General features: G+C 37.1%; 1 protein-coding gene across 1 annotated transcript in view; it reads left to right on the top strand.

Moving 5' to 3' along the window:
• Positions 1-16,128, top strand: part of kl-2 (dynein heavy chain 2, axonemal kl-2) — a 1,174,416-nt gene that overhangs the window by 579,210 nt on the left and 579,078 nt on the right. The window contains exons 37-38 of the mRNA XM_090369487.1: positions 9,871-10,125; positions 15,632-15,931. Coding sequence (XP_090225613.1) covers positions 9,871-10,125; positions 15,632-15,931 — 555 coding nt within the window. The remainder of the gene's footprint in view (positions 1-9,870; positions 10,126-15,631; positions 15,932-16,128) is intronic.

Genomic DNA, 16,128 nt, shown 5'->3' with positions numbered 1-16,128 from the left:
ACATGCTCTTTTTTATGCGCACTGTCCCTTAAAATAGTATTCACTGTTGAAGCAGCAAGTGTTAAGGGGGGGGTTAATAGCCAGTGTTGGTGGATGCAGCCATCTTAAGGGGGTTATGGCAGCTATGTTACTGGGGCTTTTATCATGTGCCCAGTGTTTTAGGGGATTCTCTGGACCCCCCTATGTGATGCTGAATGAAATAGGGAGTTTAGATGCTCCCAATATTTTTCACTATCAGTGCACTTAAGTTCTGAACATTCCTCTAACTTAATATATCTGTCTAGTGGTAAAATAAGACAATAATCTTGTATATCCTGAATATTTTAAAAGGGGGATCACTCCACCAATAAAATATCGTTATTTGGATTAGTGTTGTGTTACATTAGAGATTTCAGTTATGCAAATTTTCTTAAAATCTCTAATGCCGCAAAAACTTTTCTTGGCTCTACAACTGGTTTTTCTCTGGTGTAAATGAAGAATTAGCAGAGAGAAACAATTATTTAAAACAAAACATTTAATATAACAAATTAATAAACAAAACATACATCGCACCTTCCATCCAAGAAGATTAAAAAGATTCAAGACATGAGCATTCTAATATAACGTATGCTATATTTACGAGAATAAGTCAACATAATAATTAGTTATAGTGATCACTCGTTTGAGCTGATGCTCAAACGAGTGACCGTATTATTATAGTAATTTCACATAAGTAGCCATTGTCATTGCTTTACATAGAAAATGCGTTATTGGAAATATCAGTTCTTTAGCCATATCTGTTAAGTTATCAGAATACTAAGAAACACAAGATATACTAGGCATAACATTAAGAAGACATATATATTCTTAGGAAGAAATCATCGTTCATTATGGGTAAGAATTAACATTAATATTTTCTGTTCAGTTATAATTTCCTCACAATCCTTTCACTCTTTTGAAAAGGGATTCTCACTTACCCCATTCTCCTCTCTTGCTCCCTTGCTGTCCTCCCATGGGCAGTTTCATCCAGTAGAACTGGGTGGTGGCCTTCTCTTTGGCGATGACACAGACACTGTACCACAAAGACATACTATCATGACATTTTTCACACACTATGGTCAAAAACTGCTTCGCTGACACTTCCCAACACTCTCCTCTCTTCTCTCGGCTCTCTTGAACTTTTCACTTTTCCTTTCTCTCCCTTTGGGTCTCCCCGGACCCAGTTTTTAAAGGGAGAAAATTCTCCTGAGTTTACATAAATCTGAAATCTGATTGGACTCTCCAGTGCTCGTCTCGTGCACCTGGATGGCACGTGAAGGTAAAGGAATGATCACGATATCTCCCCATCTCTCTCAATCTGTGTCCGGCCCTGTCCAGTGGCAACCCGAAGTACCAAGCGCATTTCCATATTTGGAACTACTGCTGATACCCACACACGTGAATATCACCAAAGGCATGTGATTTATGTCCAGGCTAGTAGCATAAGACTTCTCTGTTTATAATTATTTTAAGAAGGTTATTTTAAGAAGAAGCTCAGTAGAACTTTGTGAGAGTTTTGCTTCTTTATAATGGAGTTGATAATTGAATATTACAAGTAAAAGATTCTGCAGTAATCCTTAGTAACTGGGTGTAACAAAGGAATGTTTGTTTGTTGTTTGTTTGGTTTTTAGGAGCATTAGCAACTAAGGCCATATTGCTCCGGGGATATGCGGTGGTCATTCCCTGACCTTTCCGCATCCTCCGTATTTGGTGGTGATGGGCTTGAACCCCGGTCTAATCAAGAAGCGTGTGCTACGCACTGTTGCTCCTTCTCACCTGGCTACGGAGGCGCCAACAACAAAGGAATAGGGGAATACTAAAAGAAGGTTAACTTTGTAATAAGAAATATGTAAAGGGGGGGAGTTTTAGAAACAATTAAAATAGGACAATTGAAACTCCATTATGACACAAGACCTAATTCCATGCGATAGATGACAAACTTTGTCCTGCTTCTTACTTCTTAATTAATCATCTTCATTTCTAAATCAATTTTGTTTCATTTCCTGGCACTGCTAGCACTTGCACTTTCCGTTGGTCCCTTTCCCTTCACCAGTGTAAAAGTAAATAGCAATGGAGAGAACATTCTGAAAATTTATTTATGTTTTTTATATGATTGAAGATTTCAGTGAAGGGGAACTCATTTCACCATAGTACTGTAACGTAAAAACCCACAGAATTCCAGTTATCGGTATTATTGTAAATTCAATAAGATCGAGTTTACTACCCGTTTATAATAGATTACGCTAACAGAAAAGCCCAGTAAAGTGCAAATTGTTTTATGGTAGTGACCTCCAGAAATGTGTTTTAGAAAAATATCACAAAGGCATTCAAAATTGATTCTTATAATGGAACATATGATAACAATGAAAATGTAGTGAAATTTCCATTATAAAAATGACTTTTTAGAGAGATAAATAGCATAGTTATATTGCATCCCTATGGGATGCAATATACTTTTCCAAGATTGTTTTAAGTTTGCACCGACTGGCAAAAACGTATGTAAAGTCGAATTTCTGTAAGTCGAGTATTACATCAGTCAGAGAGTGGCTGTATTGTTAACAGTCATTATCTCTTAAGCACCCTGACTTCATGTGACTGATATGATCCGGTTTTCTCTGTTGACATTTTTAACAATTTTTCTCTCCATTCTTCTTGGAGTGCATTATTCACTGATTTCCTATCCCTCCCAAAAAATTTCTTACATTGTTGATGGCATGAATGTCAAATGACCATATGATATGCAATCTGTTTCTAGCAGGAATGATATCACTCCAGTGCAACATCTCAATTGTTCTGAAGAAAATGTGTAATCATCTTTGAAATATCAATGTTAGAATTCTTTTCTTTAGGACTGAGATGTGTTCTGTATGAATATAATTCTTGAAGTGGCATGCTTCAAGTTTGTGGAACTTTGTAACTGTTAGCAACCAGATGGCTGCTCCAACATATTGATAAGCTGTTCAAGAAAATGTACCCTATTATAACAGGATTTATATTCTGTCTCTCATAGAAGGATTTCAAGAATATTTGCTGATGCTATAGAGGCAGTGTTAGGTGGGTTGGAAAACTGATGGCTATGGATGGGGGGGATACATAGACTAATACATTAACTACACCTGCAGGCAGAGGTGAAAGTGATCCTTGCACTGCTTCTGTTGGAACATGTAGTGGCCTGGGAAGCAAGGCCACTACATGTTCCAAGATTTGTTCCTGCTTGGAGTCCTCAGGGAACCAGCAAATACATGGGCTGTGTTAGGATAACTAAGAGTAAAGACAGGTGCATGTATACTTTTATGTACACTAATGTTAAGAACACAGTAAATAAATTTGATGAATTTGAAGTAATGGTTCAGTCATTGAATACAAGCATTGTCAGGATATCAAAGACATAATGTCACTTAAGCACAGGGAATGCAGAATTTCAGTACAATGTGTACAGAAAGGACAGGCAGAATAGGAGGGGGTGGGGATACTCTTAGTTAAGAATCATATAAAATCTAAGGAAGTGCATCCATCCAGTTGATAATGGTGGCCAATAAAATGTTGAATCAGTTCGGTGTGACATAAGCACCAGAAAAACAAAAATGAGAGTTAGCATTAGTAGAGGCATTTGATGCAAGAAAGCAAGCATATGCAGCATCAGCCAAAAAAAAAAAAAAAAACACTTCATCTTCACACCTCTATTCGTTCAAAATACCTGTCCAACTGAGCCTTAAACTTATTTAGGCTATCAACTTCCACGACAAGGGATGGAAGTCTGTTCCACCAACCAACCACCCGCTGGCTAAAGGCAGATTTCTGCATGTCAATCCTACATCTGTCTTTCCTCAATTTGAATTTATGCCCTCTCAGGTAACTGAGGAAGAATCCCATCAGCATTGAGCATGCTCAAACCATTCAAGGCCTTATACACCTCTATCAAATCACCTCGCTGGTGCCTAGTCTCCAGACACTGTAATTTGCAAAACTTAAGCCTTTCTTCGTAAGAGCACCCCTTTGTTCCATTCACTAATCTTGTTGCCCTTCTCTGTACTCGTTCCAGCAGCTCTATATCCTTCTTGAAATGAGGCCTCCAGACCTGTATACAGTACTCTAGGTGTGGCCTGATCATTGCCTTATACAAGGGAATAATCACCTCCTTATCCCTGCTAGAAAAATTCCTATATATATTATCGACAATACACCATCATCTACTCTTGCAGCCCGTCTGCACTGCTCAGAAAACTTCATATCTGCCTGCACAACCACCCCCAGGTCCCTTTCATTCTCTACCACTGTCAGTGTAGTACCACAGAGTTGATACGTTGCTCTGGGGTTGCTTTTCCCATGTGTAGTACTTTAAATTTGTCAACGTTAAACTTCATTTGCCACCTCTCAGCCCATCTGCTCAACCTTTCCAGATCCTGTTGCAGCAGCATAGTGTCAGTAGTGTCCTTGACAACCCTGCCTACCTTTGTATTGTCTGCAAACTTCAACATTAAGCTTGATATATCCTCATCAGTATCATTTATGAATATAGAAAACAATAATGGACCCAACACTGAGCCCTGAGGAACTCCACTAATAACATTAGTCCACGACGAGCAGTGTCCATTGATTATCACTCTCTGTCTTCTCCCCCTCAGCCAACCCTTTATCCACAGCAGCAATTTGCCTCCAATGCCACACTGCTCCAATTTGTGCAGCAGTCTTCCATGTTCAACAGTATCAAAAGCCTTTCTAAGATCAAAGTATATAATATCAAAGTTATTCCCTGCATCCAGTTCCTTTGTGACTGCATCATAGTATCCAATCAAATTGGTCAGGCATGACTTCCCCTTAACAAAACCATGCTGTGTCCGAGCTATAGCTGAAGTCTTGTCTAAATGATCCTCCAGTGCTTCTTTAACTAGTGCCTCAATTAATTTTCCTGGAACAGAAGTTAAACTCACAGGTCTATAATTACTTGTGTCAGCCTTTGATCCTCCTTTGTAAATTGGGGTGACATTTGCACATCTCCAGTCCATGGGTACCTCCCCTGAGTAAGGAAGCTCTCATAATTATGGCTAAGGGTTGGCTTACTTCCTTTGCTGCCTCCTTTAATATAAGTGGATAGATCCCATCCACCCTGGGTGCATTTCTTGTGTTTATCTTCAACAATTTCTCCTCCACTTTATTCTCAGTTATTACAAGATTCTCTAGCTTATTGCTAGAGTTGAATACACCTCTGGCTTTCCCCTCGCTAAATAACTCCTCATGTGTGAATGTTGATGCAAAATATTCATTTAGTTTGTTAGCTACCTGAGCAGGATCATCAACAGTTGACCCATCGATATCAAGTGGACCAATCTGATTCATCCCCTTCCTTCTAGAGTTTACATAAGTAAAGAACTCTTTGCTGTTTTTCTTTGCATCCCTTGCCAAAGATTTCTTGTAATCTGCCTTCGCCTGCCTAACCTCCTTTGTAACTTGGTTACAGAACAACTTGTATCTATCATAGGCTTCTGTGTCACATGTTAATTTGTATATATCCCATGCATTTTTCTTCTCTGCCAAATGTCTCATTAGTTCATCTGACATCCACTTAGGCCTAAACCTTGAACAATATTTCTTAGTTGGTATGTAAAGCCTAATAGCTTCCAAGATAAGTTCTTTGAATGCTTCCCATTTTGAATTTGCTGTTGGTAACATCATCAGTTGTTCCCACTGTATAGAATTTAAATACTGTCTCAGTCCATCATAGTCGCCTTCACGAAAGCAATAACCCTTCCCTTTACCCCTAATGGTAGTTACCTCTTTGAGTAAATCCCACTTCAGCACACTGTGATCACTGCCACCTAGTGGTTCATTTATCTGCAGATTCCTAATGCATGAAGAATCACTGCTGATAATCAAATCAAGAGTATTCCTCCCTCTAGTTGCCTCCCGAACATGCCGATGTAGAAAACAATCATCCAATAAATCCACAAAAGCCTTGCTAGTGTGTGAGTGACCAGTCCCCAAATTCCAGTCAATATCTGGGAAATTAAAATCTCCCATTATAAGACTCTCTGATTTACTGGCCCACTCTATTTCCCTGTACAGTTTCTTATTATACTAATCAGAGTCATTAGGCCTATAGCACACTCCTACTCTCAATTTTGATCTCCCAATGCTTATGTCACACCAAACTGACTCGACACTGCACTGTCCAGCGATGTCCACTGGCTTCACTTCCTTGGATTTTATGTATTTCTTAACTAATAGCATAACCCCTCCTCCCTTCCTATCCAGTCTATCCTTTCTGTAGACGTTGTACTCCCCAAATTCCAGTTCTGCATTCCTTATATCTGTGTGACACCACGTCTCTGATATCCCAACAATATCAGCCTTTGATGTTTTGAGCAATACCTCATATTCATCAAATTTATTTACTAAACTCCTAGCATTGGTGTACACGCATGTATACATGCACCTATTTCTATTCTTAGCTACCCTAACACAACCCATGTGTTTACTTGTACCGCATTGACTCCCGGCAGTCTCTGAAATATCCTGCATCTTGTTTTTCAGGCTTCTGCTCATTCCAATAGAAGCAGTGCAAGAATCTCTTTCACCTCTCCCAGTGGCTACTGTTAATCTATTCGTCTTTGTCTCCCCCCAAGCTAGCAGTTTTCCGACCGACCTAACACTGCCTCGATAGCATCAGCAAATATTCTTGCACCCTTTCTATTTAAGTGTATCCCATCCCTGTAGAAGCAATCTCTCCTGTTAACAAGTACAGTCCAGGCTGAAAAAAATTCTGCCCCTTGAGCCTTGCACAATCTTTCCAGGGCCGAATTGATCGACAAGGCTCTCATCAAATCTCTTATCCCAAAGCTATCCCTCCTATCGTGTCTGGGCAGAATTGCAGACACTTTCAAATTCAACCCTATTTCACGGCTTTTTTTCGACAGTGACCTGTACTTGTTAAGTAATTCTGCCGGTCGAGTTGGAGTGGTTATAGGCCTAGTGGCTGTGATGAGTACGACAAACAGCTATACAGACAAATATTAAAAATTTTAAGGGGGATTTTAACTTACCAGATGTTGACTGGAATTTTTAGGTTGATCACTTACACAGTAGCAGGAGTATTGTGGCTTTATTAAATGGCTGTCTTTTACAGCAGTGTATTAGAGAGGTAACAAAGGAAAGCAATACTCTCAATCTGATTATCAGCAGTGACTCTTCATGCATGGAGAATCTACATATAAAAGAACCACTGTTGACAGTGATGATCACAGTGTTATGATGTGGGATTTATTTAAAGATGTGCAACGATCAAAGGTAAAGGGAATGCTTTTTTGCCATTTGTACTGGTAACTACATTGTATGGTGGTCTCAGATAGTTTTTAAATTCTATTGGTGGACCAAATGATGGTATTATCAACAGCAAATCTAAATGGAAACACTCAGGGGAGTGATCATGGAGCTACTAGGCTTTTCATACCAACTAAGAGATACAGTTTAAGTTGTGGACCTAAATGGATATGAGATGAATTAATAAGACTCAAGGCAGTCCAGAAAAATGCATGTGATACATATAAATTTCAGATGCCAACAGTAGATATAAATTAGTCTGCAATCAAGTCAAAAACAAGGTTAGGCAAGCTGAAGTGGATTATGAGAAGTCTTTGGCATAGGATACAGAGAAAAGCAGCAAAGACTTTTTTACTTTTATGTAAACACTAGAAGGAAGATCAGTCACATTGGCCTACTCAATATTGGGTTTAACTGACAAATTGAACAGGTATTTTGGATCTACCTTCACAAATGAGGAATTTTTTAGAGAAGGGATGCCAGAAGTTTTTTTTGATAAAATACTAATCTCCCTGTTAGTATTCTATCAAATACTAACTGGGAGGTAAATTATTTTGTGATAAGTGACAGTAAGTGCATAGGAAGAAATTGTTGAAGCTAAACATAAAAAAAGCACCTGGGATGGCAGGATCTATTCAGTTATATTAATGGTGGCAGCAAAGGAGCTAAACAAACAAATACTCTCAAAACTATAGTCATAGTTTTGAGAATATTTTTATATACAGGAACAGTCCTGATGGACCAAAGACGTTCAAAGATATCCCCAAATTCAAAGAAAGATTGTATAGTGATGTGAGTAATTACAGTCCTGTTAGCTTAACTGCCATTCCAGGGAAAACAATGGAATTACTAGTTAAAGAAGTAATGCAGACCATTTAGACCATCAGGACCATCTAATGCAATTTTACTACACTCATATCAGGGATTTGATAAGGGGTAATCTTGTCTGACCAGTTTTATTGGATAATGTGATGCAGAAGGAACTGGATGCGAAATATAATTTTGATATCATATACTCGGATTTTATAAAAGCTTTTGAAACTTACACATAAAAGATTGCTGGAGAAATTGGAGCAGTGTGGCATTAAGGGCAAGTTAAAGGTCTTGATAAAGAAGAGTTATACTCAGGTTAATGAAACATGAAAAAAACCTGGGAGTAATTGCACAATCAGATATAAAGTCCTCCACTAAATGCAGACAGGCTGCCAGGAGAGCTCATTGGCTTTTGTCAATGATATACAAGAATTTTGCCAGTAGGGACAAGAAAGCAATTATCTGATTTTATAAGGTAATGGCTGCAACTTGCATACTGCATAGGAGGTCTGGAGGCCTCATTTTGGGTAGAATGCAGATCTGTTAGAATGGGTGCAGAGAAGGGCAGTGAGATTGGTGAGGGAACAGATGAATACAGAGGGGTGCTCATACCATGAAATTCTTCAGATTCTGCAAATTGCAATGTCTGAAGACTAGGCATCTTTGAAATGATCTGATTGAGATGTTTAGGGCTTTGAATGGCTTGAGTAAACTCAGTGCTGATGGGATTATTTCTCTTGTTTACGCTATGCTCATGAAGGCATAAATTCAAATTGAGGAAGGAAAGTTGCAGGATAGATGTGCTGAAGTTTGCCTCCAGCAATGGTATATATGATTGCTGGAACAAAACGTCCTTTTTTTTTTTTTTTTTTTTTTTGAATAAATTTATGGAAGAACTAAACAAACTTGGAGGGGACAGACAGTTAGTGTGGGAGTTTTGTTTTATTTTTTGACTGATGCCATATAAGCTTGCTTTCTTGCATCATTTGTCACTTCTGATACTAAGCTCCCTAAGATACCTTAGGGAGCTTAGTATCAGAAGGCATCAGCATACCTTTAATAAAAATCATATGATTTTTATTAAAGTATTTAATATTTTAATAAAAATCATATGATTTTATTAAAATTATATTTTAAATGCATCAACTAGCCATTAAAATTTCCAGGTCCAGATTTGAAGTTATCTGACTCTGTTTAGGTATTCATAATGAAGTTTTTAATGTATTTTTATTTGATATTACATTTTATACATTATTAGCAGCAATCAACTAAAGCAAGTTGGCTTCCTTCTGTTACTAACACATAACATGTTATAAGCAGAGATACTTGTGTACATTCTCTTCTGGTTATTTGCAAAGAATTTGAAAAGCCAAATTTTGTGAATTAGCTTTGTATTTATATATATTTTTCTATGCCACTGCAACTCATAGGAAGTGTTTCTTATTTTTACTTGACGCCATGTGGAGTGAGCTCTCATTATGATTTTGAATAGGTCAACCTTTACTGTTTAAAATGTTATTTAGATGATGATATATTATAGTTGCCATGGAGAACCATTGATTCTTTAATTTATTAATTAATTTACTAATGCAGGTTGTTAAAATTCATGTTTCATAAAATGTTTCTACATGTTTTGTAATAATGTCTCTACTGAATGAACTTCCATGTTGTTAATTTATATATATATATATATATATATTTTTTTTTTTTTTCATATGTGAGGTATATCCTATGAATCCCAAAGCTATCCCTCTGGAAGAACTCTTTGGACAATTTGATCTCAGTAGTGGAGACTGGATTGATGGAATTTTATCTTCAATTGTGCGGCAAACTTGTAGTGATGAAAAACCCGATAACAAATGGATAGTGTTAGATGGCCCCATTGATACACAGTGGATAGAAAGCATGAATTCACTTATGGATGATAATAAAATACTTACACTTGTTAATGGAGAACGTATTGTTTTAGCTCCACAAGTATGTACTCTGTTCATTAATTGTTATTTTTATGTATGTTGCTCTGTTAAATTATTTTATTGCATGTGCATAGGATGGTTATAATAGTTCATCTGTTTCACTATATGCAGAGAAAAGCAATTGGTAGAGAGTGTTTATATTTAGTATGCTTACCACAGAGATGATGTAGATGAGAAGAATGGAAAAATAATCACAAACAGATATACTAGAATAAATTGTTCTAAGTGTTGTTACTTGTGTTTCCTAATGTGCTTAAACTGAGAAACTGGATTTTTAAATGGTAACATGTAAGACATCAGTAGACATATTAACAATATGGCACATGATGCTTGCCTTAAAATTTTCCTATATTCATATTAGAATAATAGATATTATTTTTTATAAGCCAAAAATCATAATTGCCCTACATGCTCTAGGGAAAGTACTAGGCAAAAGAATATTCTAGATCATCACTCATGAATCAGATGACATAATAGGGCTGACAGTACAGGAATTAGTAGCAGGAAGTGATCGTGGAGTTCTAGGGTGGATGATGATGAAGAGAGAGAGGTAGTAGTAGTTAAAAACAAAGGAATAGGTTATAATTTTGGGAAAGGAAATTACAACTGCTTAAATTGGTACATGGAATCTATTAACTGGGTAGATATTTCAGATACAATTGAATTATCGTATAATTTTAAAACATTAATCACAGAAGCCTTACATGCATATATACTATTAAAAAAATTCTCCATGAGAAGGATTCCAAGTTGGATGAATAATGATGTTACCAGATTAACTTGAGCAGTAAAAGATAACATGGAAAAGTTACAGAGCAATAAAAAGTACTGAAGCCAATAACAGCTAAAAATTGATCTGTAATAGTGCCACAGAAAAGGTTAGGCTGGAAAGGTAGACATTGAGAAATTGCTGGACAGGAGAGCAAAGTGTGTGTGGATAAGGAATTCTTCCCATATATAAATGCAAAGAAGAGGACAGATCAGATCAAACCCTTGTGTAATGGGTGTGCAATAGTAATAGATACCCCAGCTGATGTTGCAAATGAATTCAACACTTGCTTTGCATCAATATTTACAGAATAAAAATCTTTTATGTCAATAGGAAATTATGGTAATGAAGTTGAAAAATATGCTATTATAAATATTGAAATTTCACATGATTATTTATTGAAAAAAACTTTCGAACCTATAGGCCGAGTAAGGCTCCTGGGGTTGATGGCATATACCCTATAATTTTAAGAGAGGTGGCAAGTGAGTGCATTGAATCATTAAGGTAAATTATCAGAACATCACTGGATCCAGGGGCAATTCCATTGGATTGGAAAAGTGCCAATGTAATGCCAATACATAAAGACAGTTCTAAGAGTGTAGTGAGAAATTACTGACCACTCAGTCTAACTTCATTAGTGGGGGAAAATCATGGAGGCAATGGATCAAGGGTGGAATCAGCATTACTAGAGGCATATGATGCAAGAAAGCCAGGTTAAGCAGCATCAGAAAAAAAAAAAAAAAAACTTACATTTCACTCATCCGTTCACTCCAAAGGTTTGTCCACTTCTTCCTTGAATTTATTTAAGTTATCAACAGATGGAAGTGTGTTCCAACAGTCAACTACCTGCTGGCTAAAGGTAAATTTCCACACATCTATTCTACAATTGTCTTTCCTCAGGTTTGTAATTTGAGCAGAAGGAAGAATTCCATCAGCATTCATACTGCTTAAACTATTCAAGGCCTTATACACCTCAAACAGATCATCTCACAGGTGCCTAGTCTCCAGATGGTGCAATTTGCAGAACTTAAGCCTTTCTTCGTAAGAGCACCCCTTTGTTTCCCTCACTATTCTTGTTTGCACTTCTCTGTACTCATTCTAGCAACTCTACATCCTTCCTAAAATGAGACCTCCAAACCTGTATGCAGTACTCAAGTAGTGGCCTGACTATTGTCTTATACAAGGGGATAATCACCTCCTTAACCCTGCTGGAAAAATTCATGTATATCATTAATAAAAACCCATGACCTGCTCTGGCAGCCTGTCTTTGCTGCTCAGAAAACTTCATATCTGACTGCTCAATTACTCCCAGGCCTTTTTCAACTACCACACAGTTGGTACATTTCTCTGGGAATTACTTCTAACTTTATGCAGTATTTGACATTTTTCAATGTTAAACTTCAGTTGCCACTTCTCAGCCCATCTGCCCAAATTTTCTAGATCCTGTTGCAGTAGCACACTGCCATTACTGTCATTAACAACCCTGCCACCCTTTGTATCATCTGTCATTTTCAACATTAAGCCTGATATAAGCCGCCTCCATAGCTGAGTGGTCAGGTGGGGGTGCAGTAGCACACGCTCTTTGAGTAGACCGGGGTTCAAGCCCCTGACTGCTGAATACGGTCGATCTGCCAACCTGCAATGGACCAGCGTGGCAGATTATGGTCCATTTTCCTCAGCATGAATTGTTGAGGAGGCTTCCATCCTGCAGTGGGTTGATAATGGCTGCACTTTTTTACCTTCATCAATATCATTGATACATATACAAAATAACAGTGGGTCTAAAACTGAACCCTGGGGGACTCCACTAATAAAATTAGTCCTCTAAGAGCAGCATCCACTAATAACCACTCTCCATCCTCTTCCACTTAACCACCTTTTTTATCCCTTATAGCAGCTTTCTCTTAATATCATATCTTTATCCCTTATAGCAATTTGTACAGTAGTCTTCCATGTGAAACAGTGTCAAATGCTTTTCTGAAATTCAAGTATATGATATCAAAATTATTTTTTGCATCTAGTTCCTTTGTAACCACATCATAGTATTCAATCGAATTTGTCAGACAAGACTTTCCTTTAACAAATCCATACTGTGTCTGAATTATTACTGCAGTCTTGTCTAGATGATCCTGCAATGCTTCTTTAACCAATGTCTCCATTATTTTCCCCAGAACAGAAGTTACACTAACTGGTCTGTAATTATTCGTGTTACCCTTATGCCTCCAGTCCTTTTGTGAATTGGGCATACAATTGCACATCTCCAGTCCATGAGGACTTTCCCCGAGTCCAAGGTTGCTCTCATAATTATGGCTAAGGGTTTGCTTACTTCCTTTACCGACCTCTTTAATATAACTTTAATCCATCCATCCCAGGTGCCTTTCTTATATTTAACTTCAACAATTTGTCCTCCACTTTGCTCTTGGTTATTACAAAATCATTAAGCATTCTGTTACAGTTTGATAAACGTCCAGCATTTTCCTCCCTTAACTCCTCATGTGAATGTAGATGCAAAATACTCATTCAGATTATCACTATCTGAGCAGGATCATCAGCAGTTTAACCATCGGTATCAAGTGGACAATCTGATTCATCCCCTTCCTTCTATAGTTTTTATAAGCAACAAAGTCCTTGCTGTTTTTCTTAACATCCTTTGCCAAATATTTCTTGTAATCTGCTTTTGCTTGCCTAGTCTCCTTTGTGACTTGATTACAGACTAGCTTATATCTGCCATATGCTTCTGCATTGCCTGATAATTTATATGCATCCCATTCATTTTTCTTCTCTGCTACGGATCTCATTGGTTCATCTGATATCCGTTTAGGCCTAAACCTTGAACAGTATTTCTTAATCAGTATGAAAAGCCTTATAGCTTCCAAGATTACTTCCTTGAATGCTTCTCACTTAGAATTTGCTTTTGGTAACATTGTCAGTTGGTCCCACTGTACAGAATTTAAAAATTGTCTGTGAGCACTAAAGTCATCTTTATGGAAGCAAAAACCCTTCCCTTTTCCCCTGATGGTAATTATATCTTTAAGTAAATCCACATCGGTATACTGTGATCACTGCCACTTAGTCAGTATCTGGAAGTTAAAATCGAACGTTATAACACAATCTGATTTACTGGTCCATTCTATTCTCTGTGCAGTTGTTCGTTGTACTCATTAGAGTCTAAGACACTCCTACTCTCATTTTTTCTTTCCAATGCTTACGTCACACCAAACTGACTCAACATTGCACTGTCCGTCTATGTGAACTGGATGCACTTCCTTACATTTTATATTTTTCTTAATTAACAGCATAATTGCTCCTCCTTCCTATCCCATCTATCCTTTCTGTATACATTGTACTCCACAAATTCCAATTCTGCATTCCTAATATCTCTGTGACACCACATCTCTGATATCCCAAGAATATCTGCCTTTGATGTGTTGACCAGCACTTCAGATTCATAAAATTTATTTATTATACTTCTAGCATTGGGTTACATGCAAGTATATATGCACCTATTCTTATTCTTAGTTACCCTAACACAACTCATGTATTTTTTTGTTTCATAATGACACTTCCATCAGTCCCAGAAAACCTGAGCACCCCATCCTCCAGGCCGCTGCTTATTCTAATAGAAGTAGTGCAAGAATCTCTTTCACCTCTGCTTGCAGAAGCTTTTATCCTTTTAGTCTGTGAATTGCCCCAAGCTGACAGTTTTCCGACCCACCTAACACTGCTTCAATAGCAGCAGCAAATATTCTTGCACCCTTTCTATTTAAGTGTATCCCATCCCTGTAGAAACAGTCTCTCCTGTTAACAAGCACAGACCACACTGAGAAAAATTTTACAGCATGAGCCTTGCACAATCCCTCCAGTGCCGAATTGCTTGACAAGGCTCTCATCATATACTCCCTCCTATTGTGCCTGGGCGGAATTGCAGACACTTTCAAATTTAACCCTAACTCAAGACTTTTTTTTTTTTTCCAGCATTGACCTATACTTGTTAAGTAAATCTGCAGATATCCTGCTCTTAATGTCGTTAGTACCAACGTGTACAACAATATCACCTTTTGTGCCCTTAAAAGATGATATTTGTTCTACATCATCAACTATACCAACTATCCTTTTTATACAATATATTGCTCATCTCCCAGTAACAATGTTACTGTTCCACTGTTCAAATTGTGGCACTATCTTTCTACAGTTTTGAACAGTGCCACAGTAATGATGTTACTGTGCCACTGTTCAGAATGTGGCACTATCTTTCTAAAGCAGTTTTAATCTACACACTTTATTTCTGGTGCAGCCAAACAGAATAGGTTTCAGAAATGCAAAATTTAAAAAAAAATTAGCAGTCCTATCATTGCTAATTTATGCGGTTCTTTTGTATATCCTTATTAAATATGCCCCTTATCCTTGTTTCACTTGGAAATTTTTAATACCTTTTCTTCTGAAGTAATGTGTTTCAGTTACATTGATAATCTCCTTTGTAGTTTATTGTGTCTATACAAGTGTCTTCATGGGTCAGTTTGCAAGTCATTCTGGCTGAAACTCAAAATTACCTCCCTGGGCTTAACCCATGGAATAATTGTGAGCATTACATTTGGGTGTACTACAACCTTTATTTTGTTTTAATAAAGAAATAAATTACTTCAATTTATTAATATTTTTTCTGTGTGGGAATAAGTTGTGTCTCTGGCACATTAAATAAATAAATAAAATACTAATATTTTTGTTATTTGTTCTTCAGGTTTCCCTATTATTTGAAGTTGAGGATTTATCACAGTCTTCTCCTGCTACAGTTTCCCGATCAGGCATTGTGTACACTGAATATGAGAGTATTGGTTGGGAGCCATATATAAAATCATGGCTTGCTAAAAAAAAGAAAAAAAGTTCTGCAAAAATCATTGAGGAGCTAGAAAAACTTTTTAATAAATACCTTGGAGCTATAATAAAGTATAAAAAACTTAACTGTTCTGAATTAGTGCCTGTTACTGAACTAAATGGAGTTATGTCTCTTTGCAAAATATTAGATTGCTTTTTTTCTGAAGTGAGTATTTTTTCCCCACATAGCTGATAATTTGCATAACTATGAAAAACTTATAGATGGTCTTAAGAGAATTTTATATATTACTTTTTTTAACTGACATTATTGTATTTTAAAATGAGAATATGCACCATCATAGAGAGAGATTTTTTTATTAATCATACATTGGTTGTCTCACAGTTAATTTCATGCAATGAAAA

This window comes from Mastigoproctus giganteus, chromosome 1 (assembly GCF_048544385.1).
Source record: "Mastigoproctus giganteus isolate SK-2022 chromosome 1, ASM4854438v1, whole genome shotgun sequence".
NCBI lineage: Eukaryota > Metazoa > Arthropoda > Arachnida > Uropygi > Thelyphonidae > Mastigoproctus > Mastigoproctus giganteus.
This window is presented reverse-complemented; position numbering and strand designations above follow the sequence as displayed.